Source organism: Ictidomys tridecemlineatus, chromosome 13 (assembly GCF_052094955.1).
Source record: "Ictidomys tridecemlineatus isolate mIctTri1 chromosome 13, mIctTri1.hap1, whole genome shotgun sequence".
Taxonomy (NCBI): Eukaryota; Metazoa; Chordata; class Mammalia; order Rodentia; family Sciuridae; genus Ictidomys; species Ictidomys tridecemlineatus.
In genome coordinates, this window is record NC_135489.1 from 35,240,741 (window position 1) to 35,268,097 (window position 27,357).

At 37.4% G+C, this 27,357-nt stretch overlaps 1 protein-coding gene across 2 annotated transcripts; it reads left to right on the forward strand.

The window, feature by feature from the left end:
* The first annotated feature begins 50 nt into the window (after positions 1-50).
* Positions 51-22,134, forward strand: Slc39a6 (solute carrier family 39 member 6). Of its 2 annotated transcripts, XM_040273760.2 has the most exons (11): positions 51-744; positions 981-1,103; positions 3,308-4,033; positions 5,398-5,581; positions 6,382-6,551; positions 7,812-8,030; positions 13,315-13,420; positions 16,529-16,906; positions 18,465-18,545; positions 19,707-19,897; positions 20,682-22,134. In XM_040273760.2, exons 3-11 carry the CDS (start codon positions 3,317-3,319, stop codon positions 20,832-20,834), a joined length of 2,199 nt encoding a protein of 732 aa, XP_040129694.2. In that variant the 5' UTR covers positions 51-744; positions 981-1,103; positions 3,308-3,316; the 3' UTR covers positions 20,835-22,134. The 2 variants fall into 2 exon arrangements, with proteins under 2 accessions (XP_040129694.2, XP_005325624.2); XM_005325567.4 differs by lacking the exon at positions 981-1,103 and having other exon boundaries at positions 52-744.
* The last annotated feature ends 5,223 nt before the right edge of the window (positions 22,135-27,357 follow it).

Below are 27,357 nucleotides of genomic sequence, written 5' to 3' on the forward strand. Positions count from 1 at the left end.
GGGTGGGGCCAAAGCGACCAGCGCCCCCGCAGGCCCCGCCCCGTCTGGCCGGGCAGATTCTCCAGCGCACGCCCCAACCCTGGCACGGCCGGGAACTATTACTCTCATCTCCAGGACCTGGGCTCAGTGCACCAGCCAAATCCGACCCGAGTGCCTCGGGACCCTCCAGAAGCACCGGGGCTCCTGGGCCAGGGCGGTCCCTTACGGTCCGGCTACCCTGCTAGCCCGGGTAGCCCTGGCAAGCGAGTCTCAGGCCTCAGAGAAGCGCTGGGACACAGACGGGATCAAGAAAAGTACCCGCCAACTGCTCCCAGTCCTCTGGGAACCGCGCCAACACCTCCAACCCCGCGCGTCCCCGCCCCTTCTGCCCCTGAGAGCCCGGCGGCGTTGGCGAACACGCGGAAAGCGGATCGGCCTTTGGAGACCGGGTTCCGGCGCCGCGCTGCGCGTGCGCCGTGCTACTGGCCGCAGGAGGCGGTGATCCCTAGCTTCGCGCTGCGCGCGGCGTTAATTACTGATTGTCCTGCTCCGGGGAGGCTGGGGCGCGGGGCGCGGCTTCCCAGTGGCTGCTCGGCGGTACCCGCAAACCGAGGGGCCGCCGGGCCGATGAGACTGTCGCTTCTTTGTGCCCTGTAAAGGTGCTGGGAGAGATAAGCACGGGTCGGTTCCCATCCTTTCGAACCGCCCGCGTAGAACCGAACCGGCGCGAGGGCCCGGGCGGTGGGACGGCGAGGCCGCCGAGAGGTGAGTCCGTCAAGTTCTAGAGTGAGGCGGCAGGAAGGGAGCCCTGCAGGCGGGGGATTAACTGAGACAGGCTCCTGGGGCCAGGCAGCGGGACCGTAGAGAAGGGATGCTGGAGGGAGCCCGCCAGGAGCACCTGGAGAGCGGGTCTTGCCAGCTTAGGGTGGGAAGATGGGCATCGGGGTCCAGCGGAGGACTTTCTGAGGAGATGGTCTGTACTTTTCATTCTGTCACGGGAGGTGCGTTCGAGGAGCTCCCGGAGAGCGGGGGAAACCTCGACTCAGGACAATTGGGGACCTGGGCATTCGCGATGGAAAAGAATTTCTGCACGCGCCGGGACACAAATTTGTTTAAGAAAGCAGGTAAACATTCAAAGGACAATGCCGGGCTGTCTGGAGAGTGAGGGGCGCGGTTTTGGGGTTCCCTGCCCCTCTTTTAAAGGAAACTTGGTAAGGGGTGAGCTTGGGAAGGTATATAGGGATGACATCAGGCTGGTGATCACAAGACCAGCTTCCGATGGTGCGGTCATTTTCAGGATCCTTAGGCCGACGCGATCTCCATTATCTGATCAGTTATTCTGGTCAGATAATTTGGTTGGAAAGCCCCCAAATTATAGGTTCCTTAAAATATCATCCCCTCTTTGATTAACCTGTTTATTGCACAGGCTAATTTAACAGTGATTTTCATAAGCGTGTGAATTTATGATTACTCTCAGATTTATAGATTTCCCAGGAATTTGGGAGTGACAGAGTTGGGAGAGTGATAGGCCTGGCAAGGTATGCAAAACTTTAAATTACAATTTTATTTTTCTTAGCCTTCCTTTTTTGTCTTCTTTCTATATATTTTTTTATTCTGTCATACCCCTGTCCCATAAGAAGTATTGACTTTTTAAAAATAAAAAGCCCTAAGAAAGAAAGCATTGTGCCTCTTTTTCCGTTGTCACCACTCACCCTTTTTTTCAAGGCCATTTCCTTTGGCTTTCTTTTTCCCTCCAACACAAGCAACTTGCCGTGGAGAAGATCAGAGATGGGTCTGAGGCTGCCCTCCCCATTCTCCTTGGAGGAAAGCAAGAAGCTGCCTGGAGCTGCCTCTGTTCTTGTCCCCACCCATCCCTCACCTGGCCCCTCACTGGTTTGCCTCCCTCTACCCCTCTCTGTTTTGTTGGAATGATTTCTTAATAGTTCTCTTTTGCCTGTTAGGTGAATTCTCAAAATTTCTGCCCCTGAAGCTTCAGGAGTATAGTCCTACCCTACTTATACCACTGCTCCCAGGATGGTAATCAGCACTTGGGCAACACATGAGTTTAACAAGTACTGCCACATCATTCATTTGTGTTTTCCTCATTCAGCTTGCACAATAGGTATCATAGGCTTTTCAGATGAGGTCATGAATGTGAGATTTGGTCCAAAATAGAATAGCTGGTTGCCCCTTGCTTTTGTTTAGTGAAACTCCCTCTCTGGGTCTTTTGCAGGGACATGGGTTTGGCCACCACTTACCATTGGTCCTGAACATTTGCTGGGTCCTGAACTGAGGATACCTTCCTCTGCTTTTTAAGCCCCAACTCACATTCTAAATCCTCTTGGGGGAATAGTGTTTGTGTTCTAAATACTATTATGAGAATGAGTAATAGTTTATGATAAAACTTTCACTGGTTTGTAGCAATATAAGAATAAGATAGTGAGTTTTTCATGGAGTTTAATTTATTTAAAGAGCTCTTATGCAGTCATTTAAAAGAATCAGGGTAATCTGTGTATACTAACATGACATGTCTAATTCATTGTTGAGTGGTAGGGAGAAAGATTTCGTTTGTGTGTTTAAAGTACACATTTATTTGAGTATGGCTACAAAATATCATGAAAACACAAAAAAAATGGTAAAATTAAGTACCTTTGAGGTGTAGGATAGGGAAAGGGACCTTAAATGAATTTATGTATAAGGAGACTATTATCAGTTTAAGAAAAATTTTAAATATGAATTCTTTTTTTCTTAATAACTTCATTTTGTTTATTTAGTTTTTTTTTTTTTAATGTGGTATTGGGGTTCAAACTCAGTGCCTCACATGTGCTAAGCAAGCATTCTACCACTGAGCCACAACTCCAGCCCTTAAATGTGAATTCTGAGATGATTATTCTACTTTATGTGTATGTTAAAAAATTCTTTCATGAAATGGTGGTGTTGGTGGAGTTAGTTAAGTATGGTTTTGTTTTGAATTACTGTTCCCAGGACAATAAGTAGTTACCAGTATGGCTGTGGCTACAGGAATGTCTGAATTAGTTGCTGAATTAGTTGCCTGTTAGCACTAAGCTGTTCTCCACTTGCTGTGTGTGTTTTAACAATGCAAGAGGAGACCCTAGAACTCTAGTTCTCCGTATCTTCACAGTACCTTGCACCACACTAATCATATTAAATGATTCTGTGTAAACCTTATATGATTAGACATTCATTTTCAAATGAGATCAGACATGTTTAAGGTTGTATGGCCATACATTGTACATTCATTTTCAGCATGAAGTTTCAAATTGTTACAGGAGTGAGGTAGAGAGTTTTTCTTTTCTCTCTTTTCTAGGAAGGTGCAATGGCAAAGAATTTATCTGTGATCTTGGTCCTGATCTTAGCCCTTTCCATCACAAATCTCCTTCAAGAACTAGAATCAGCAGCTGCTTTCTCTCAGACCACTGAGAAAATCAATCCAAACTGGGAATCTGGCATTAATGTTGACTTGGCATTAACCACACAGCAACATCATGTGCAACAGCTCTTCTACCGCTATGGGGAGAACAATTCCTTATCAGTTGAAGGGTTCAGAAAATTGCTTCAGAATATAGGCATAGATAAGATTAAAAGAATCCATATACACCATGACCACGAGCATCATCCTGACCACGACCGTCGCTCTCACAGGAATCATGCTGCTTCCGGTAAAAATAATCGGAAAGCTCTTTGCCCAGACCATGACTCTGATGTTTCAAGTAAAGATCCTCGAAACAGCCAGGGAAAAGGATCTCACCGACCAGAACACACCGATGGTAGAAGAAATGTCAAGGAGAGCGTCAGTGCCAGTGTAGTGACCTCAACTGTGTATAACACTGTCTCTGAAGGGACTCACTTTTTGGAGACAGTAGAGACTCTGAAATCTGGAAAACTCCCCAAAGACGTAAGCAGTTCCACCCCACCCAGTATCACAGAAAAGACCCGGGTGGGCCGGCTGGCTAGTAGGAAAATCAATGAGTCTGTGAGTGAGCCCAGAAAGGGCTTTGTGTACTCCAGAAACATAAATGACAATACTCAAGAGGTAAGATAAATGCTCGTCTGATTATCGCTGCTGTTCTGTCTTATTTATAAGCAATGTAAAGTAAAAATAAAACAGATATCTATAAAAAGATATTTTGGGGTAGAGTCTTTTAAAGATGAATATTATTAATGAAAAATAGCAGGGAGTGGGATGTCGTTTAGTGATAGAGTGTCTACCATGTTTGAGGCCCTGGGTTCAGTTCCTAGCATCATTTGAAAAAAGAAGAAGAAAATGGAGGGTTGAAAAAGTACAAGTTACAATCTGTGTTTTAGGGAAAAGTGTTGTTGAAAGGGGTTTAAGAACATCAGAGAGAAACTGTGGTGCCTCCTTGACAGAAGAATCACAATGATTTGTGAAATGCATGAAATTAAGTAGTTACCAAGAATGTCCTTGGACTGAGCAAGTGAAAGATCAGAAGGTTTTGAGATCACATGATTTTTCTAAAATAGATTTTCAGACTCTTCATAATTCACCTTGGCTGAGAGATGTCAAAAAAGAAAGAAAGAAAGAAGTACTTCATTCAAACCAGCATATAACTGTACCGTGTTTGGGAGAATCTCACTATTGCCATAGCAATGCTGGTGATGAAGTTCATTCTGAGTAGGATTGACCAAGAATTATGAGAGTTTGAAATGTCTTCATAGAAGATGAGAAACGGGTACTATAGCCAGTTCTGAGTCCCTCCACCTCACCCCACTCCTTTGGTGGAGAGATTAAATGGCACAGAGGAGATTCTCTTCAAACTGAGCTTGTCATCCAATTAAATTGTTCAAAACATCTTCGTGCCTGTACAAGTTCATTTATTAACCAGCATTGCCCTCCACAAGCATAATCTGAATAATTTAATATTCTCATTGTAGAGCATTATTTTGCCAGGTATGTAGACAGAACTGAGCTAAGTTTTTGCAAGTAGGGTCATTGCTGGGAGAACAACATGTCTTGGGCTTGTTTGGACCAAGTAGGATAGCGTTTGTACTAAAATATATTTCTCAATCTCTAATGAACCCCATTTCGAAATTAAAGCTCATTTCCTTAATAGGTTTATACAATGAGTTAACAGGCTTGTGAATCTCCATTTATCCCCAAGCTTGTTCTACTTGAGGCTTTCTCCCTATGTGACTAGTGATGTAACTGCTTCTCCCAAGTAGGCAGAAGAGGGTAGCATATCACCATGTGACACAGGATCTCCACACACCTAGAGGCAAGTTCCAAAGTACTGAAAACAAAAGTTGATTTTAACTTGCACTGACTTAAACAAATGAAGAAATAGCTTTAATACGGTAAAGGTAATGTTTTGTCAGAATGAATTTTCAGATTCTCTAAAGGTAGTATCTTTTGGTGACTCACTGCTTTGTTTCTTTCAGTGTTTCAATGCTTCAAAGCTGCTTACATCTCATGGCATGGGCATCCAAATTCCACTGAATGCCACTGAGTTCAACTATCTCTGCCCAGCCATCATCAATCAAATTGATGCTAGATCTTGTCTGATTCATACAACAAGTGAAAAGAAAGCTGAAATCCCTCCAAAGACCTATTCTTTACAAATAGGTAGAATTGCATTTTTTTATGTAAAAAATAATTTCCAGTGGAGACATTTATGTTGTTCTTATATTTGCATCTATTCATTCTTTAACACATTTCTACCTGTATCATTTTAGTTGTTCTCTGCCCTATATGTGAAGAAAGCAAGTATGTTAATCTCCCTCTAAAAAAAAAAAAAAAAGAAGAAAGAAAGAAAGAAAACTTAGATGATGATTTGTTGGAAATCATCCCACAGGAGATATCAGGATCATCTCAAATTTGGGCTTTTCAAATATCATGATATACTATTTAGGGGGGAAATCAGTTTATCTCTTCTGCTTAGGAACCTAGTTCTTGGTAAATAAAATTAAGATAAGCCATATTATAATGTAGGGTCACATTGTTCAAAAGCAATAATGGGGAAGAAATAATTGCCTTATTTGCTGGGGAAATCACTGAGTTCCCTGTTTTCTTCTCTTTGTCTGCCCAACTCCAGCCTTCTTAACTTAGCTTTTATGGATAATGGGAATCCAAAAGCTTGAGCTAGCATTCATCCTTGATAATGCTTTTTTCCTCCTCCTATCCTCACTTGAAGCGTTTCCACTAGGCTTATTCCCCTCACCTGGAGGGTTCTTAATTACCAGCCAGCTTGTTCCTTTGAGCAGTCAGTGTTTTTTTGGTTATGGTGCTATTGCCACAGTCTTTTTTGCACTGAATTTTTGTATCTTTATAACTTTTTTGTTTTTCAGTGTTGCTTTATGTCATTCTCCAAAGGTCTCCATTTAGAAATTTATTGACTATGTTTTTCTTTTGCTCTGTTACAACAGCCTGGGTTGGTGGCTTTATAGCCATTTCCATCATCAGTTTCCTATCTTTGCTGGGGGTTATCTTGGTGCCTCTCATGAATCGAGTGTTTTTCAAATTTCTCCTAAGTTTCCTTGTGGCATTGGCCGTTGGGACTTTGAGTGGCGATGCTTTATTACACCTTCTTCCACATGTAAGTACAGTAATTTGTTCTACCAATGTGTTTTTATTCAGTATTGAAAATATTTGTGTATATTTGGTTTATATTAGAATTCTTTGTATCATTACATATAAAATGTTATAAATTTGATTTAGAGAATTTAGTTTTAAAATATATTTGATAACTGAAATATACATTTTTGTCTAGACTTTAATACTTGTTTTTTTCTTTTCTTTATAAGAAAATCTATTAAATATGGACTTAATTTTTTGAACCTACTTAATTAAAAAAAAATTCTGCTCAGATATTAGTACTGTGACAGACTGTAATAATGGATGGGAATTAATCTGTTTATGTAATAGTCACACAAATAAAATATATGACCTTTATGTTCCCAAGAAACCTAGAGGTTTTTTTCAGAGTTGAATTTATTTATTTATTTATTTTTAGAACTCCACACTTTATAACATGAGTGAATTCTTCAGTAAAACAAGTTTAGTAAAGTGAGTTTATTTGTCCATTAAATATTTGGGATAAGTTTCAGGCCAAAAATATTTGGATCTCACTTTTAAAATTTCCCTTAGAGATTTTTCAGGTAAGTAGGAAAATGAAATCATTCCATTCCTAGAACATACAAAATTCATATTATATTCAATAGTGAAAGAAAACTATTTTGCTATGATAGGCTCTCTGACAACCAGATGACAGATGTTCAGGAATACATGCTACACGATGTAGCCCTGGCATGGGGTGTCCCTGTGGCCTCAGTTGTGTGCTCCACATCCGGTTCCCTCACACCTAGTAGCAATAGCTTGTTATTACTCCACTCAGCTTTGGCTCCTGGGTCAGTGAACCTGAATCTCAGATATCTGCCAGGACCATCACTACACACAGACTAGATTCTTACAAGGCCATTCTGGTGACCCCATTATGAACCTCTCAGGTGGAAGTATAAGCAGTAGATACAATGTCTTATTAAATGTAGCATTTCCCTGTTAATTGTGTTTATGGCAACTTGTCAAACATTGAGAATACTCCCTATCTATATTATGAGGATTTCTGGGGAATGTATCTGTCTTTACACTAAACAGATCCACTACTCAATATTAAGTACATGGTACATAACATACTTGGGCATTTCATTTTTACTGTCCCTTCAACTATGAAGTACCCCATTAATTGCCTAACTCTAAATGTTTTCAAATTTGACCCTACTACCCAACCAATTTTTCTGACATTTATGACATTTATGACACTAATGAATTTACAAATTACATATCATTTTGCTTTTAGTCTCATGCAAGTCACCATCATAGTCATAGCCATGAAGAACCAGCAATGGAAATGAAAAGAGGTCCACTTTTCAGTCATCTGTCTTCTCAAAACATAGAAGAAAGTACCTATTTTGATTCTACATGGAAAGGTCTGACGGCTCTAGGAGGCTTGTATTTCATGTTTCTTGTTGAACACGTACTTACATTGATTAAGCAATTTAAAGATAAGAAGAAAAAGGTAAGAAAATGCATACTGAGTACTCACTGCATCAGACATTCATTTAGAGTAGCACTCTAACTAGATTGTTAGAGTATCTCATGAAGGGTATATGATCATTGCTCAAGAGGGGTTCTATACCTTCAAGGTACTTTTTATTCCTGAGGACATTCCTGTAGAGCAGTTCTGTATTTTTTATTTAATTTATATTTTAGTTGTAGTTGGACACAGTGCCTTTATTTTTTTATTTTTATGTGGTGCTGAGGGCCACACACGTGCTAGGCGAGAACTCTACCCCTGAGCCACAACCCTAGCCCCAGTTCTGTATCTTTTTAATCCTGGAGTTTTCTATCTTCACTGTTCCTTGTAATTCATGGGAAAATAAGAAAGGCAACAATAAGCATTCATATAAATTACCAAACACAAGGCACAAGCTGGATTTTCAAGACTAGAAGTGTTACAAATACTTACTGGTGTTTATGATTAACTATTGTGTTTAATTTTAAGTTATTTAACCAGTAGCTGATTGTTCTCTTTAAAAAGGTATGTGACTTTCACAGGCTTGCTCTTTGCAAATTAGACCATGAAATAGTATGAAGCCAAGTTAAGTTTTTTATTTCTGGCAAAAATACCTTTTGAGTCCCCTAAGGTCATCTGCCTTTCTATCTGATGTGGTCAGGCAAGTCAGTTGAAAGATTATTGGAAGGGACTCTTAAAGTGATGAGTGCACATCCTAGACACATTAATTTAACAAAATATCTACACTCATTTGATGTTGATCAGGATTTTCTTTGAGTTGAAGTTTTGTATTATATGTCATGTATGTTTTTAAAATAACCATGCAACATTTCATGTACAATTTCCCATTTTAGTTTCTGTAAAATTGAAGAAGAGGTTACAAACTTGTAAAGCTATTCTAAATGTAGAATCTAGATCTTGGAAATTTTAAATATTTTATACAGTGGTTATCTTACATGATTTAATGTTGTTTTTTTTTGTTGTTGTTTTTAGCAACTTGTCTTTGAGTTTTTTAAAAGCATTAGACTTACATGTTCATAGAAGTAACTATTCTCACATCATGTCATAGTTTGAGCAACATGTAATTAAATTGTGCAATTATAGTAACAAGTTTAACTGGCATGAAGAGGTTTGAAAACTAACACAGTTGATTCTTGCATTGAGCTCACTGTGGGAATCAAGTGCATGTGTGAACAGGAGAGCAGCGTCCTCCCTCCCATGAACATTTGCCCTTATGGGTTTTGCAGTTAGTGAAATCTCACATTAAAATTTTTGAACTTTTTTTTTTCTTTTTGTACAAGGTATTGAACCCAGGGACACTTAACCACTGAGCCACATCCCCAGCCCTTTTTAAAATTTTATTGAGAGATAGGGTCTTGCTAAGTTGCTTAGGTCCTCACTAAGTTGCTGAGGCTGGCTTTGAATCACAATCTTTCTGCCTTGGCCTTCTGAGACACTGGGATTACAGGAGTGCGCCACTGCACCCAGCCTTTTTTTTTTTTTTTTTTTAAAGAAAGAGTGAGAGAGGAGAGAGAGAGAGAGAGAATTTTTTTAATATTTATTTTTTAGTTCTCGGTGGACACAACATCTTTGTTGGTATGTGGTGCTGAGGATCGAACCCGGGCAGCACGCATGCCAGGCGAGCGTGCTACCGCTTGAGCCACATCCCCAGCCCTGCACCCAGCCTTAAACCTTCTCTTTAGTAGACTTAAATTTGGAGGGAAGAAGTACTAATAAGAATAGCTTCCAATCTGGGGTGGTAGCTCAGTGATAGAGCACTTGCCCTGTATGAGTGAGGCCCTGGGTTTGATCCTTAGCACCGCATAAAAATAAATAAATAAAATAAAGATATTGTTTCCATCTGAAATATACAACTAAAAAAAAAATACGTTAAAAAAAAAAAAAGTGAATTGCTTCCTCACTGCCCCTCACCCCCAACCTTGTTTCTGGGGATTTAACCAAGGGGCACTTTACCACTGAGCTACATCCTCAGCACTTTTGTTTTTTATTTTGAGACAGGGTCTCACCAAGTTGGTTACAGCCTTGCTAACTTGCTGAGGCTGGCCTTGAACTTGGGATCCTCCTGTCTCAGCCTCCTGAACCACTGGGATTACATGTATGCACCACCATACCCATCAGTTTATTCATTTTTAATCTAGGAAGTAATCTTCCATGTTCCCCTTTCCCAGTTGCTTTACCAGTCTGGCTTGAATATATACTATCTCCAAGCTGAGGTTTTAGCTCAGCCTTTGCCTCATACATAAGAGTCACTGGGTTTGGTCCTCAGCACCACATAAAAATAAAGAAAGAAAGGTATTGTGTCTTATCTACAGCTAAAAATATTTTTCAAAAATTACTATCTCCTAGTATATAAGCACTTAGGGGGCAGCAAGTAAGTGTAATTTCTAGACACAGTCTTTCCATGGGAGTCTTAAAAACATATATTCTCTTCCTTGTTTAGAATATGTTGAGTTTATTTTTGGTCAAGGACATCCAAATGTTAGTGGTTGATACTTAATACCAATCTTGTTCCCTCAAAAAGAAAAAAAAAAAACTCATTAAATGGTGAATGTTGAGAGTTCTTCAGTACCATAATAGGGTATTTTACTTGGAATTTTTGTTCAGAAAGCCAAGCTATGCTCCTGGGAGATTCTATATTGCATAATTTTAAGTCAGTCTGAAATCTCTATCTCATACTAAATATATATTTATATAGTTGGACCCTCATAAGAGTTCATCTTTAAACTTACTTGCTACCAGGGAATCATTTGTGACATCCCTCTCTTCCCCATACCCAGCCAGTTTTTAGTAAATAAATAAGTTCATGGTATTTCCATTTCTCCCCTTCTTCCTTGCAGTTATTCTAATCTAGGCCTGATTATCTCTAACCTTAGTGACAGCTGTTACCTCCTAACTAACCTGTGCACATGATTTTCTCTTCCTCCTCTCCCAGTCCAGTTTTCACAGAGCTGGCAGTGATTTGTTTAAATGAAAAGATGATGAGAGCTGGGTGTCATGGCACACACCTATAATCCAAGGGGCTTGGGAGGCTGAGACAGGAGGATCATGAGTTCAAAGCCAGCCTTAGCAAAAGCAAGGTGCTAAGCAACTCAGTGAGACCCTATCTCTAAATAAAATACAAAATAGGGCTGGGGATGTGGCTCAGTGGTTGAATGCCTCTGAGTTCAATCCCCGGTACCCACACACACACACACACACACACACCAAAAAAAAAAAAAAAAAGATGATGAGATTATACACCACTATTTAAAATCCTTCTGTGACTTCCCATTTCCTTTTCTTTTTTTTTTTTTTAATATCTTTATTTTTTTATTTACTTTTTTTTTTTTTTAAGTGGTGCTGAGGATCAAACCCAGGGCCTCACGCATTCTAAGCAAGCACTCTACCACTGAACCACAACCCCAGCCCCAGGCTACCATTTTAACACGGTTTGCATCATCTGAACTACTTCTGTTGCCTCAACCTTGTCCCTAGCCACCCTCTCTCTGGCCTACCAGGCCCCAGCCACCTTGTACCTTTAGTTCCAGGATGATGCTGGCCCCTTGATGCTTCAGAGCCTCTCCTCATTTTTCGCCTTGCATGGAATACTGCCTACTCCACCCTTCCCTGGCAAACTCCTTATCCCTAAGTCTTAGTGCAATCATCATACTTTTTCAAAAGCTTGTCCTGAAACTTATGTAGGTCTTGTTATGATAGCCTCTAATAACACCCTATGTTTTTCTTTTGTAAAATGTAACAAAGATTGCAAGCAAAAAATTATATAATTATCTGTGTAACATCCCCTCCCTATGGATGATAAGCCCCATGACAACAGAAACTATCTTGTTTTATGTTGAGCTGTCATTATTTAGTACAGAAATATTTATAAGTTGTTAATACTTAAGGAATAAAAGAATTTGTTAAGCTCTAAGTTCTAAAGTCATTATTCAATGAGAAATAAAGCACCAACAAAAATTATTTAAGATACCCTTAATTCACTCCATAAATATGTGCAATTACTATTTGTCAATCAAAAAGTAACTTTGATTTAAAGTTTTAAATCAAACTTTAAAAAATGTCTTGAATTTGGTCTGGGGCTGTAGCTCAGTGGCAGAGTGCTTGCCTAGCATGTGTGAGACACTGGATTTGATCCTTAGCAATGCATAAAAAAATAAATAAAAATCCATCCACAACTATAAAAAAAATTTCTTTTCAAATATCCTGAATTTGGGCTTGGATTTAGCTTAGTTAGTAGAGTGCTTGCCTCACATGCATAAGACCCTGGTTTCAATCCCCAGCACCAAAAAAAAAAAATCTTGATTTCATTTATTTTCACAAATATCCAAGTACTTTCTCTGAGGCACTATGATAGGGATAAATATAAAGTTTGGTCTATGTTTGTTTAAAAACTCTTGTAACCTAAGAATGTATAGATATCTTACATGCTGTTAAACCTAAAAAATAACCTCAGTTTTGGTGGCAGTTGTTTACCTCATACTCAGAGGTAGTACAAATAAGAAATTCACTATTTGTATGATAATTTTCATCATTTTAAATATTCTGCATAAGTAGGTAATACACAGATACCATTGTCAGTGTGACCTTTATATAATATAAATGTTGCTTTGACTCAAGGACAATCTCTCAAACACAGTATTTGGGGTGGTTAAAAAAAAGGCCTAGTGATAATTTCAAGGCTGTGACAGAGACTTGTTTAAAAAGAGAAAACATGTTAATGGTGTTTTGATAGGAAAAGTATTTTAGTATAGTTTTTCAGTTATGAAAACTGTGAGAAGTATGGGGTTTCCATGCCTAGTTGGGTAGCAGATCATCTAGTACCTGAAGGATATGCCTCTAACTGGTTCTAAATTAATAACCTAAGGTAGAGTTTCTGTTTTAATGTGGGATGAATCACTTGGGGATCTAATTAGAATCCAAATTCTGACTCATCAGTTCTAGGCTGTGGCCTAAGAGTGTGCCTTTCTGCCACATTCCCAGGGGATGATGTGCTGCTTGTGTAAGACAACAGCTAGAGTAGATAATCTAGGAGGCATTCAGTATTAGTTTCAGGAGGATTAATGTGTGATTTTCCTTCATCTCATATTACTGAGGCATTCTTTAATTTTCTGACAGCTACCGTACCTAAGATTCACTAGTAAGTACTATGCAAATCGTTACAGGCCCTGTCCTTAGATGGCTTTCATTCTGGTAGAAATGTGTTAATCGTATTGTCTTTTCCTATATCAAATCAAGTATTTCAAAGTATTGCTTTTCCTTACTATTTTAGAATCAAAAAAAACCTGAAAATGACGATGACGTGGAGATTAAGAAGCAGTTGTCCAAGTATGAATCTCAACTTTCAACAAATGAGGAGAAAGTAGATACAGATGATCGTAAGTCCCTATGAGTGAATCTGAGGGCCAGGAACAAGGCAGAGTGGGTTGCACTGGGATTTGTAGGCAACTCAGACTATTTGAAAGAAGTGTGATTATATTCTTTTTTTTTTTTTTCAGTATCTCATACTTTTAAAATTTTTCAATTAGTAAGTTGTTTCTGTGTATATTTACATTTCTTTTTCTGTATTATTTGGTGGGGAGATGGTTTGTTGGGAATAGAACCCAAGGCTTCATGCATGCTAAGTACACATTTCACCACCTAGCTACATCCCCAATCCCTACAGGTTTTTATTTTGAGATCAGTTCAGACTTATAGAAACAATTTAAGGGCTGGGGTTGTGGCTCTGTGGTAGAGCACTTGCCTAGCATGAGTGAGGCACTGGGTTCGATTCTCAGCACCACATATAAATAAAGGCCCATTAACAACTAAAAAATATATACTTTAAAAAAAGCAAAAGAAAAGAAACAATTTGAAAATAATAGAAAGAATTCTAATATCCCCTTCCCTATTTTAGATTCCTTGTTTACTTATTGATTACATATTTGGTTTTTGTTGTTTATTGCACTAGGGATTGAACCCAGGACCAATCTAGTACATGCTAGGCAGCCACTCCACCACTGAGCTACATCCCCAGCCCTATTTATTTATTAAATTTATTTGTCATTCACTCTATTTCTGTCTATATACACATACACACATGTTTTTGTCCTGAACTACTTTGAGAATAAGTTGTGGATGTGACACTTCTTTGCCTCTAAATATTTCGGAGTATGTCTCCTATGAAAAGGACATTTTGTTTATAACCACAGTTCAATTCACTTATCAAAATCAAGAGATTTCTGGGTTGGGGTTGTGGCTCAGTGGTAGAGCACATGCCTAGCATGTGCAAGGCCCTGGGTTCAATCCTCAGCACCACATAAAAATAAATAAGAAATAAAGGTATTGTGTCCAACTACAACTAAAAGAAAATATTTTTTTAAAACATCAGTAGTTTTCTGTTGGTGCAATGTCATTCTATAGTCTATACAACTGTTCTGTTCTCTCTTTTTTTTTTTTTTTTGGTTTGTTTTTTTCTAGTTCTCTTAATTTCTGGAAAAAAAAAATGGTCCAGAATACAATTCAGAATCAAATGTTCCATTTAATTGCTTCTCATTTTGAGTTTGTCTAATGTCTTTTAATGATTAAATGATGAGTTTCGGCAGGAAGTACAACAAAGGGTGTTGTACCCTTTGTAGTAACATGATGTGCCACCCAATATGATGCTCTGTCGCTTGCACAAAGGGTGTTGTACCCTTTTTAGTAACATGATGTGCTGCCCAATATGAAGCTCCGTCACTTATAGGTGGTGCTAATTTTGATCACTTGGCTCAGGTTCTGTCTCCCATTTTTCTCTACTGTAAAGTTGCTGTTTTTCTGTAATGACTGTTGGTTTGGCATTTTTGTTGAACACTATTAAGATTCATATATATGTAAATTGTAAATGGACATAGTACCTTAATTTTTTTTTAATTTCATTTATTTACTTATTTTTTAGTTGTAGTTGGACGCAATACCTTTATTTATTTATTTATTTATTTATTTATTTTTATGTGGTGCTGAGGATCAAACCCAGTGCCTTACATGTGCTAGGCAAGCGCTCTTCACCCAGCCCCAAGATTCATAGTTTAAATCAAACTCCTTTGAAGTCCTATCATGCCCTTCATCTCTCTCATTGTTCAACTCTGCTCCAGCCTCATGTCCTTTTTTTCTTACAGTGAGCACAGGAGGTTTGTCTCAGGGCCTTGTACTCACTGTTCCTTCAGCTTGAATGCCCTTCTCCCAGATTTTCATATAAATTCCTCTTATCCTTTAAAAGCTCAGATGCCTCCTCCTCAAAGGCTTTCCTCATCGCTCAAATACAGATCTTCCAATAACTCTCTTTCATGTTACCCTTTACTAATTTGTACTTACCAGTGCCTCAGATTACTTGTTTGTACAAGTACTTCCTAGCTAAGTGGCTCTTTCCCCACAAATATTTAAGTTTCTTGAAGGCAGGTATTTCTGTTATCTTCAATCTATCCCCAGGGCCAAAATGCTCAGCATGACATAGGTGCTCAGTGGATACTGACTGACTACAGGATCAAAAACTTCTGTTCTTACTACTGCCTGTCTGTAAGGCTTTCTGTTCACCCTAAATTTTCCAACATGCTGGGTTTTTTTTCTCCTAAAGATCAAGATAAACGCTTTCACTCTTCTTTCTGAAGCTATTCTCTCAAATTTTTGAATGGAGTTCAATGAAATGTATAATAATTGGACCAAGGGGTCAGGGATGCCTTCAAGAAAATTGATTATAGGATAAAGAAAAACTGATTCTAGAAGAAATACAGAACAACTTTATTGTTGGTATTTGCTTTTCTTTGCCCACATAATAAATGCTTCTTGGTGATGGTGAAATAATTCAGATTATTTTGTTTTTCCTTGAATTTTATTATTTAAAAAAGAAGTCAGATGACAGGATTGTGCATATTTTTTTATTTCACAATATTTTTCTAAAAAAAATTTTTCTAAAATATATTTTAAGGGCTGGGGATGTGGCTCAAGCGGTAGCGCGCTCGCCTGGCATGCGTGCAGCCCGGGTTGATCCTCAGCACCACATACCAACAAAGATGTTGTATCTGCCGAAAACTTAAATAAGTAAATAAATAAATAAATAGAATATATTTTAAATATCTAACAATATATTTTTAAAAAATAATTATGTGATTCTTTTATAATCAGAAAAATTCATCTTTTTAAACTTTTATTTATATGTGGTGCTATGGATCAAAATGATCAGAAAAATTTTATCTTTTAACCTCTAGGGAGGCAGAAGAAATTAAAGGACAATGAAGAAATAGCTGTTGAAGGTTAATGTTTGAATACATTAATTTGTTAAATCATTCAGTTTCTAAAATTCATTAAGATCTGTTAATCTCTTTTTTCAACAAATACGTATGCTTAGGTCAGTAGGTGTAGGAGAGTTATCATGCTTTAAGATCATTTGTTGACCTTAATTGTCAGTGGTAATGTCTGAAATGTAATCAAGTGCATTAATGAAATCTTCTGACTTTGTCCCAATATCCTAGGACCTGAAGGCTATTTACGAGCAGACTCACAAGAGCCCTCCCACTTTGATTCTCAGCAGCCAGCAATCTTGGAAGAAGAAGAGGTCATGATAGCTCATGCTCATCCTCAGGAAGTCTACAATGAATATGTACCCAGAGGGTGCAAAAACAAATGCCATTCACATTTCCATGATACACTGGGCCAGTCAGATGACCTCATTCACCATCATCATGACTATCATCATATTCTCCATCACCATCACCACCAAAACCATCACCCCCACAGTCACAGTCAGCGCTACTCTCGGGAGGAGCTGAAAGATGCTGGCATTGCCACGTTGGCTTGGATGGTGATAATGGGGGATGGCCTGCACAACTTCAGCGATGGCCTAGCAATTGGTATAATCTATATATTGGTTCCTTGTTGATTGACTCAGAAAATGTTACATTAAACAAATTGGACAAAAAAATAGTTTAGTTTTGGGCTGGGACTGTGGCTCAGTGGTAGCACACTTGCCTGGCATGTGTAAGGCACTGGGTTCAATTCTCAGCACCACATATAAATAAATAAAATAAAGATCTAAGAAAAAAAATTAAAAGAAAGTAGATCTTGCCATTTAAAAAAAAAATAGGTTAGTTTAGATGAGGATATTAATGGTTTCCAAGATGATCAAAGATTTTCTCCCCTTTGGCTACTTTGACAATGAAGTACTTAATAAATATTAGCCAGAACTAAGTGCTAGAAACTGTGCCTAGCCTATTGCATAAATTGGAACCATCAAAAGTTCTTCACTAGAAAAGTCTTAACATCAGGCTAGAAATTGTAGGGAGCATGTGGGACGTTTTTCTCCCTTATACATTGAAGTTCCTTTATAAGTAATAAAATCTATGCTTATTAAGGTAAAATCTTTTCCATCTTTTCTTTTATGCTAAAGGAATCTTCATGTATCTGATAAGTCCAGTTACCAATATATCCAAAGAAGAATTGCAGAATTTTTGTATTAAGCTGTTACACCACAATTAGTAGATAATAAAATGTTTATAAATGTTAGTAATCTAGAAGGAATCATAAAAGTAATTACAAATTAGACCACTGAAGTCTGGATAGGTGACACTTGCCCAAGGAGACAGTGCTGTTTTATAGCCAGACCAAGAGGAACCTGGGCTCTGGATACTCGGGAGTCTGTTGTGCTTCCTTCAACAAACTGTTGCATGTGATGTAAGCAGATAAAGGACTAATGTCCAAATGCACAGTCGTGGTTGATAACTGATCAGTTGTATAATATGTTGGCTTTGTTAAGGGGGGTAGCAATTTGAGTCTCCTTGTGAGATAATGAAATAATGAATATAAACAAGTCTAATTATATAGTGAATTCCTGAGTGAGGTCAATGAAACATTTACACCCTTGATAGCAAGTGTTTTTCTTCCAAACCTTTTAGATCAGCTTATTTTATATTCTTGACTGAGTGTTTTATGTAGTAGCAGTTACTTCTCAGGTTTAAAAGATCCTCTCTTTCTAAGGCATAGTTGAACCTTCCCTTCTCTGTCATACTTGTTTGTGCTCCTCTGGATATTTTAGACCCACTGAAATGTAATCTTAGATTTCTTATTAAGAAGATAGTAGGGGGCTGGGGATGTGGCTCAAGCAGTAGCGTGCTCACCTGGCACGCGTGCAGCCTGGGTTCGATCCTCAGCACCACATACAAACAAAGATATTGTGTCCGCTGAGAACTAAAAAAATAAATATTTAAAAAAAAATTCTCTCTCCCCCTCTCTCACTCTCTCTTAAAAAAATAAATAAATTCTCATTAAAAAAAAAAAAAAACAAAGAAGAAAGTAGGGTAGGAAGGTTGTACAGCCAAAGTATAATTTATTTCTTTTACCCCACTTTAGGTGCCAGTATTAAAAGACACACAAACCCATGTGACAATTTTCTTCTGTTTGATTTTTATATAGGTGCTGCTTTCACTGAAGGCTTGTCAAGTGGTTTAAGTACTTCTGTTGCTGTGTTTTGTCATGAGTTGCCTCATGAGTTAGGTAAGAAGAGGACCATGTAAACTGTATTTGCCATAGGAGTAAAATGTCTTCGTGTTGCTGGATTTTGCTGATGAGCTTTCCAGCAGGCTTCTTCTTAACTTCCATCCTTTCCCATAAGTTTACTAACCCAGTCAGCTTTCCTTTCTTCCTTGGCCAAGCTTGTTTTCAGGCTGAATCCTACAGGTACACAGTTGCCTGTGTGGGTATGTCAAAGAGGTACCTGATTACCCTCTTCCTCTACCAAATATTTTTCTATGTCATGTACTGGTGACATCAGTGAACTGTCTTCATACACACACTGTGAATGAAACTATAGCATACAAAGGAATCATCTTCCATTAACGAGGGAAGTTGGGAAAGAGCATCTTACTATAGCTGAAAAAAGAGGGAATTGATGAGATTTGGTGGGGGGCTTTAGTTTTGTTTTGTGTTGAGACAGGATCTAAGTTTCTGAGACTGGACTTAAACTTGTGATCCTCCTAATCCAGCCTCCCAAGTTGCTAGAATTATAGGCCTGCACCACCATGCTTGGCTAATGAGTTGTATTTTAAATAATATTCTTTGTCATTGGTAATTGAAACCTTCATAGTTATTTTGGATCCCAGTTTGTGTTCTAGATTTTCTTCTTGTGGTCACATTCATTCGCGTACCCCTGTTAACATTTTCTGTTTTGTTTCTTGGCATGTGTTCAACTATTCAACTCATAAGCCTCAATATCTCACTTGTGTTCCATATTCTAGATCCGTCATGCCTCATGAGGCCTCTTTGAACTATTTCCATCTCTTTTTCACCTTTTAAAGTGTAACATTACACTCATTAGCTCATAATTATATTGTGCTTTTATCTTTTGCTGATGATTTCATGTGTACTCTCCACCCTCTCCTCCTCCTTTGTTGCCAGTTCTAAGCTCCCTGAAGCAGAGCAAAAGCTCAATAGTCAGTAGATTCATGGTATTTATTCACTGACAAAAGTGCAAGCCTCAAGAAAACTTTGGTTAAAGATTTTTTTAGTTTATAGAACTGTTAGGATGATTTCTAGTGATTAACTCTGCTCTAACGCTGGGTATTTCTTTCTTTCTCTCTAAATTGGAGAATTTTCTTAAATCAGAGAAGGTATCTTAAAAATGACTTTGCACTTATTTCATCCTATTTTCTATTAAAGGTGACTTTGCTGTTTTATTGAAGGCTGGCATGACCGTTAAGCAGGCTGTGCTTTACAACGCTTTGTCAGCCATGCTGGCCTATCTTGGGATGGCAACAGGAATTTTCATTGGTCATTATGCTGAAAATGTTTCCATGTGGATATTTGCACTTACTGCTGGCTTATTCATGTATGTCGCTCTGGTTGATATGGTAAGTTTTTAAGAAGTCAGACATTGACTATTTAAATAAAAGGAATATTCAGTAAAAGTTCATTCACAAAAAGGTTTTATGTTAAATGCAGCAGTAATAAATGATTCTAAATTTTTAAAAGTGGGATATAAAAATACAGATTCCTTTGAGTGATTGTTGATTAATTACAGGCACATTTTTATGCTACCTAATGTATATCCAGATACATAAAAATACTTGCCCCTTCTGATATATCTTTTTACAGTAGAATCTTGATATTAGGCACTGAATTGTCTATAGATTTGTAGGAAACCTAGAACAAGCCACATTGTTGGAATGCTGTGTGTATTTCAGAATGCTGAAAGTGTCCTTATTGTCAAAGGAGTTATATATTCTTTTGTCACCAAAGTTCACATAAACAATCTCAGCCAATCTTATTGCTGAAACTTTATGTAGTGTAAGGTTTCCTGTCTCTGAACTCAGGTGAGCCACGCATTGTGTTTAGTTCAGATATGTAGGCAATCAATTGAAGCAGGACAATCAATATAGTTTTCTATTTCACAGTGGAGCAAACTGGACTAATAAAAATTTTCACTTGCTCAAAACACAATAATCATTGTTAATTAAACTACTAGGAAGTGCTATTAACATTACCTAGAGTTAGTATGTATATTTTCATGAATTGCCCATAGTATATTCAACTACAAATAAAAGTTGGTATACTATCCTAAAAAATTTTTGGAAAATTAATCTGTAGTTCTAAAAATTTAAATGTTGACTCTTATTTTCCCCCCCTCTCTTTAAGGTACCTGAGATGCTGCACAATGATGCTAGTGACCATGGATGTAGCCGTTGGGGCTATTTCTTTTTACAGAATGCTGGGATACTTTTGGGTTTTGGAATTATGTTACTTATTTCCATATTTGAACATAAAATTGTGTTTCGTATAAATTTCTAATTAGGATATGAATGCTAGAGTAGCTTAAAAAATATTGCTGTCAATAGTTTAAGTAGGTCATAGGAAGATGAGTTTGTGCTACAAAATGCAGCATTTAAAGCTAGTGGATTTTGTGATTTTTGTATTGAATATTGCCATTTGTTATGCTTATAAGGTCAGTTATGTTAATAACATAAAGGTATGGTTTAGCTGGACGTGGTGGCGCACGCCTGTAATCCTAGCAACTCAGGAGGCTGAAGCAGGAGGATCGCAGGTTCAAAGCCAGCCTCAGCAACTTAGCAAAGTCCTGAGCAACTTAGAGAGACCCTGTCTCAAAAAAAAAAAAAAGGCTGGGGATATGGCTCAATGGCTAAGCCCCCTGGGTTCAACCCCTGGTACCAAGAAAAAATAAAAATAAAATAGAAGGTACGGTTTAATGTTTAAATAATTATTCTGTTTTGGAAATGTGTGCAAATCACCAATACTTCCAGTTTAGTATATAAAAAAAGAGACTTGGCATGACATGTTCTGTATATTTCAGGGAAAATGTTTTTAATGCTTTTTGTAGAACTTAATGTAACCAGTAATTCCTATACTGGATTTCAGGCCTCTGAAGAACTGTTGGTGTTAAGGAGTAAGAATGTACACAAATCCTAAGATACCTATTGATCTGTACTGAATTTAAGCTATGATGAGGAAGAAAAGAGAAGAATTTGAGAATTGAAGACTTGTTGATTTCTTACAAAAAAATCACAAAATTGGTTGTAATATTGAGCAGAAATGTTAGATGCAAGTTTTAAAAGGCAAAAATAGTATAGCGTTCATTCATACACATCTTTCCCAAAGTATTAACGATCCTGTAAAAACAGCGAGCACTTTTCATATGGTAACTTATTGTACATTGGTTTGTTTAAATGAAGTCCAAATATATTTAATGAATTCAAGCAATATGTCACTTGACCAATAAATTGGATTTTTAACTATTTGTGTGGAGATATGCCAGATGAGTATTGTAAGTTTATCACCAAAAGACTTGCTTATCACCAAGTTATATATCACCAAAAGCTATAATAATGATTGGTTATCTGGTTTTCCCAATGTCAGAGTATTAAACTTTGATCTATGTGAGGACATCAGAACCCATTCTAAGTGTAATTTGACTTCTTGGATTTCAGAAAGTACTTTGGTATCGTTCAGTGCTTCAGTGTTGTCATTGTGAGCAATTGTCCTTTTATATATGGTACTGTGGACATACCAGGGCCATCTGTGGCAATATCTAGATGTTTCTTTCCTACAAAATAAATTTTTCTTGTCAACTCAATATCAGATATCACATTTTCTTTATTCTGTTTTACTATCTTAACCATTTTTAAGTGTGTATTTCAGTAGTGTTGAATCTATTCACATTGTTGTGCATTAGACCTCCAGAATTTTTTTCATCTTGCAAAATATACTCTATACCCATCAAACAATAATTTCTCACCTTCCCACCCCAACCCTGGTAACTATCATTCTACTTTCTGTTTCTGTAAAATTAATAAATCTGGTTTTCTAAATTATAATCTAGATTATAGTATCTGGATTACTTATGTATTATTTTAGGGGTAACCTTATTCTGGTTCTAAATTCTTTATCATAAATGGTATTTCAGAGACTATTGGTCCACAGTTTCTTCCCAGGTGTCCCTTTTTTAAAGTTTTTTTCGGTACTTGGGATTGAACCCAGGGCCACTTTACCACTAAGCCATGTCCCCAGACTTTTTTTTTTTCACTTTTTACTTTGAGACAGGGTCTCATTAAGTTGCTGAGGGTCTGGCTGAATTACCAGAGCTGACCTGAAACTTGTGATCCTTTCGCCCCAGCCTCCCAAGTCACTGCAGTTAAAGGTGTGCACCACTACACCTGGCAAGAAGTATTATTTGTCTAAATTCTAATGAGAATCAACAACAATTGAACAATGTCCCACCTCCTACTTATGACCTTCTAAGAGATGAGCATTCTGTTACCCAAACAATAAAGGAAGGGCAGGGGTTGTGGCTCAGTGGTAGAGTGCTCGCCTAGCACATGTGAGGCCCTGGGTTCAATCCTCAGCACCATATAAAAATAAATAAATAAAATAAAACGGTATTGTGTCCAACTATAACTTTTAAAAAAAGGAATATGAGTAATAAAATAATTACTTGGTTGGGAGCACCTGTAAGGATGAAATAAAGCATCTGCTCCTTTAGCTGAATGATTACTCTGCTTCAGAAACATCTAGACCCTACTGTAGTGCCACTGCTAGATTAGTGCAAGATAAGGAAGTTCCTATAATAACTGGAAATATTCATCTAGCAGTTTGGAGAACATAGAAACTTGTATGTTGTCAACAGAGATTCTGAAGATGGGGGTATCTGGACCTGTCCCCCAAAACAAGATGAATAGAACCATGGTTCCCACTTTGGTGTGAACCCATTAATGGGTATGTGGAAGACTTAAGCAGGTATTTCCTGTAGTTCTGTAGGAGAATAAAAATGAGAGGAAGATGAAGGAGCTATAGGATCCAGACCAAAAACTGATCTTCAGGAGAGAGGGGATTGTGAAACTGATTGGAAAGACACAAATAAAGATATCTTGAATAAAAAAAAATGAGACAAATAGAGTCACAATCATAAAAGCAGGCCATATGTTTAAGAACAAATAGGTTTATTTTCATTAGTTCAACTATAGAATATATCAAAGTGATTTTTCTCAAATAAGCTGTTTCATTTTCTCTGATCTGTTTTCAATTTATTTCTGTATTTTCTTTCATACATTTTGAATTTATTTTTCATTTTTAATCAGAAGCTTAGAATATTGATTTGAAGTATTTAATATAAGCATCTTTTTAAAAATTTTGATTTGTTCTACTTAGTTGTACATGACAGCAGAATAAGCATCTTAATACTATAAATTTCCTTCTAAACACTGCTTTAACTATATCCCACAAATTCTGATATGTTGCATTTTCATTTTTATTCAGTTCAAAATAAAAGGATAAGGGCATACTTTATATAAATTTGACAACTTAGATTATATGTACCAATTCTTCAAAAACCATAAGTTAGTAAAACTCATCCAAGATGAATAAGCAACATAAATAGTACTGTAACTAGTAAAAGAAACAAGTTATAGTGAGCCTCTGGAAAATAAATTTCTGACTTCATTGTTGAATTCTACCAAATATGTAAAGAAAAATAACACCAATATTAAACGATCTTTTTTTTTTTAAGAGAGTGAGAGAGGAGAGAGAGAGAGAGAATTTTTAATATTTATTTTTTAGTTCTCGACAGACACAACATCTTTGTTGGTATGTGGTGCTGAGAATCGATCCCGGGCCACATGCATGCCGCACACATGCTACCGCCTGAGCCACATTCTCAGCCCTTAAAGGATCTTTATAAAGAGAATAGAACACTTCCCAACTCCTTTCATGAGGCCAACATTACCCTGATATAAAAACCTGACAAGAATGACCAGAAAACTGAAGACTAAGAAGAAAAAACTCATGAATGTATCAATGCAGAAAAAACATTTGATAAAAGGTAACCAATTATGACTGAGAAAAATAAAACTCAGTAAACTATAGCTAACATCAGACTAGCAAAAGAGAACCGCTTTTCCTCTAAAAGCAGATGTAAGGATGTCCATTCTCACCAATCATTTTCAATAATTGTTCTGGAAATCCTAGCCATCAAAATAAGGCAAAAAATTATTAATTGGGTGGCTGACATACAAGGATCCCAAGTTATAGGTGAGCCTCAACAACTTGGTGAGACACTGTCTCAAAAAAATTAAAAGGGCTGGGGATGTAGCTCAGTGATAAAGTTCAATTCCCAATAAATCACCCTCCAAAATTTTTAAATGCATGTAAGCTGGATAAATGAATAAAGTTGTTGCTATTCATGATGACATATTGAAAATCTCCAGGAGGGCTGCAGATATAACTCTAGTAAAATGCTTGCCTGGCACACATGAGGCCCGGTTTTGTCCCCATTCTGGGGAAAAAAACAAAACCTTCCTAAAACTACTGAGTTTAGCATTGTACAGAATATCAAGTCAACACACAAAAGTCAGCAATTACCAATTAGAAACTAAATTTTAAAAACAAGATATCCAGCCAGGCATGGTGGCGTAGACCTTAATCCTAGCAACTCAGGAGCCTGAGGTAGGAGGATCACAAGTTCAAGGCCAGCCTCAGCAACTTAGTTTTGCTCTAAGCAACTCAGTGAGATTCCTGTGTCAAAAATAAAAAGGGCTGGAAACCTGGCAAGCACCCCTGGTTCAATTTCCAGTTCCAAAAAATAAATAATTCCAGGGCTGGGGATGTAGCTAGGAAATAATATGTTTGCCCAGCAAGCTCAAGTTTCTGGGTTGGATCCTTGTGTGTAATTTTAGCAAAATATGTACAGAATGTTTATGCTGAAAACTTTAAAAAATTGTAATGTATCAGATTTATTGATTAAAAAACTCAACATAATAAATGTTTCCATTTCAATCAGAATTCTAGTAGGATCTTTTTAGATATAGACAAGCTGATTCTGGCAAGGATGTGGAGCAACTGAACTTTCATACATTGCTGGTGGGAAAGCAATGTGGAAATTTCTAACAAAGTTCAACACATGCCTGCGTTTTGGCCCTTGTATTTACCCTAGAGTAATAAAACTTAAGTTTACACAAAAACCTGTACAACAGTTCTGTTCACAATCACAAGCTGCTAGAAAGCACCCAATGTCCTTCAACAGTTGAATGGAAAAACAATATTGTAGCGTGTTTGTATACTGAAACATTACAATGTATTAAAAACAGTGGACTAGGGCTGGGGTTGTGGCTCAGTGGTAGAACACTTGCCTAGCATGTGTGTGGCACTGGGTTTGATTCTCAGCACCACATATAAATAAAGGAATAAAAAGTCCATCAACAACTAAAGAAATAAAAATTAAAATAAAAAAACAACAGTGGACTACTGTATAGGCAACAACGTCCCTGTCACAGGCATTTTGCTAAGTGAAAGAAGGCAGACCCAAAAGGTTACATGCTGGAAATTTCCATTTGTATGAGATTTTGGAAATGATAGTACGATGGGGAGAACAGATAAGTGGTTTCCCAGACTTAACGTTGGGGACAGCATTATAAAGCGGTAACAGAGGTGTTCTTTATGGGGTAACTGAACCATTCCGTACCCTGATTTTAGTGGTGGTTACACAAATTTATCCATAAGTAAAGCTTATAGAACTCTACTGCAAAGAAAAAAAATTTCCTGAAAAAAAAAAAGTAGATTTTTCTCTTTTAAGTATATAATTTATCACATCAAGTAATTTATGCATGAATGTGTGGTGTGTATTCAGATTTCTGGGAAGATATACAGTCAAGAGGGAGACTTTGTAAATTTCTTTTTGTTTTTGATTTTTTTAATCTTTTTTGTTGTGACAAAATATGCACCATAAAATTTACTATGTTAACCATTTTTTAAAGTAAAGTCAGTGGCATTCACATTGTTGTACAATTGTCACCATATTCATATCCAGAACTTTTTCATCTTCTGAAATTGAAACTCAATACCCATTAAGCAATAATTCCCCCTTTCCACAGACCCTGGCAAACACCATTCTAATTTGTCTCTGAATTTAACTACTTTAAAAACCTCAGGTAAATGGAACATACTGTCTTTTTGTGACTGGGTTGTTTCACTTAGTGTGATTTTTTTTTTTTTTTTTTACAATTTTGTAAAAAAAAAAAAAAAATTGAACCCAGGGTGCTTATATTTTTATTTAGAGACAAGGATTTGCTGAGTTACTTAGGCCCTCACTATTTGCTGAGGCTGGCTTTGAACTCATGATTCCTCCTAATCCTCTGGTATTACAGGCCTGTGCCACTGCCTCTGGTGTAATTTCATTAAGGTACATTCACTTGCTAGGTGTGGTGGCATTTGCTTGTAATCCCAACAACTCAGGAGGCTGAGGCAGAAGGATCAGGAGTTCAAAACTAACCTCAGCAATTTGGTGAAGGCCCTAAGCCACTCAGAGAGAACCTATCGGAGGATGTGGCTCAGTGTTAATAAGGATGTGGCTCTGGGTTCAATGCCTGGTACAAAAAAAAGAAAAAGAAAGAAATCCATCCATTTTTTAGCACATGTCATAATAACCATTCCTTTTTGAAGCTGAATAATATTCCATTAAGAGTATACATCACATTTAGAATGTATTTAAATTCTTGCAGGAAGCCAAATTTAATGGAACTAGCCTGCCTCCTTGTGGAATTTCAATGCAACTTTGAATTTTACAAATCAAGAAGAAGATTTAATCGGAGCTCTATGTGACGAGAACTTCAAGTGCTAATGATGGATCCAAATGTTTAAATAAATATAAAGATATTTCCTATTCTTGGATAGAAGAAATGGACCATGGATATGAATTGAGTGGTCTTGGAAAAAGATGCAGGTAACTTTTCATGACATAAAATGGTAAATCCCACAGGATTTCAGTCTTGTGAGAAAAAATGCAATTTAAAAATAAAATTGTAATATG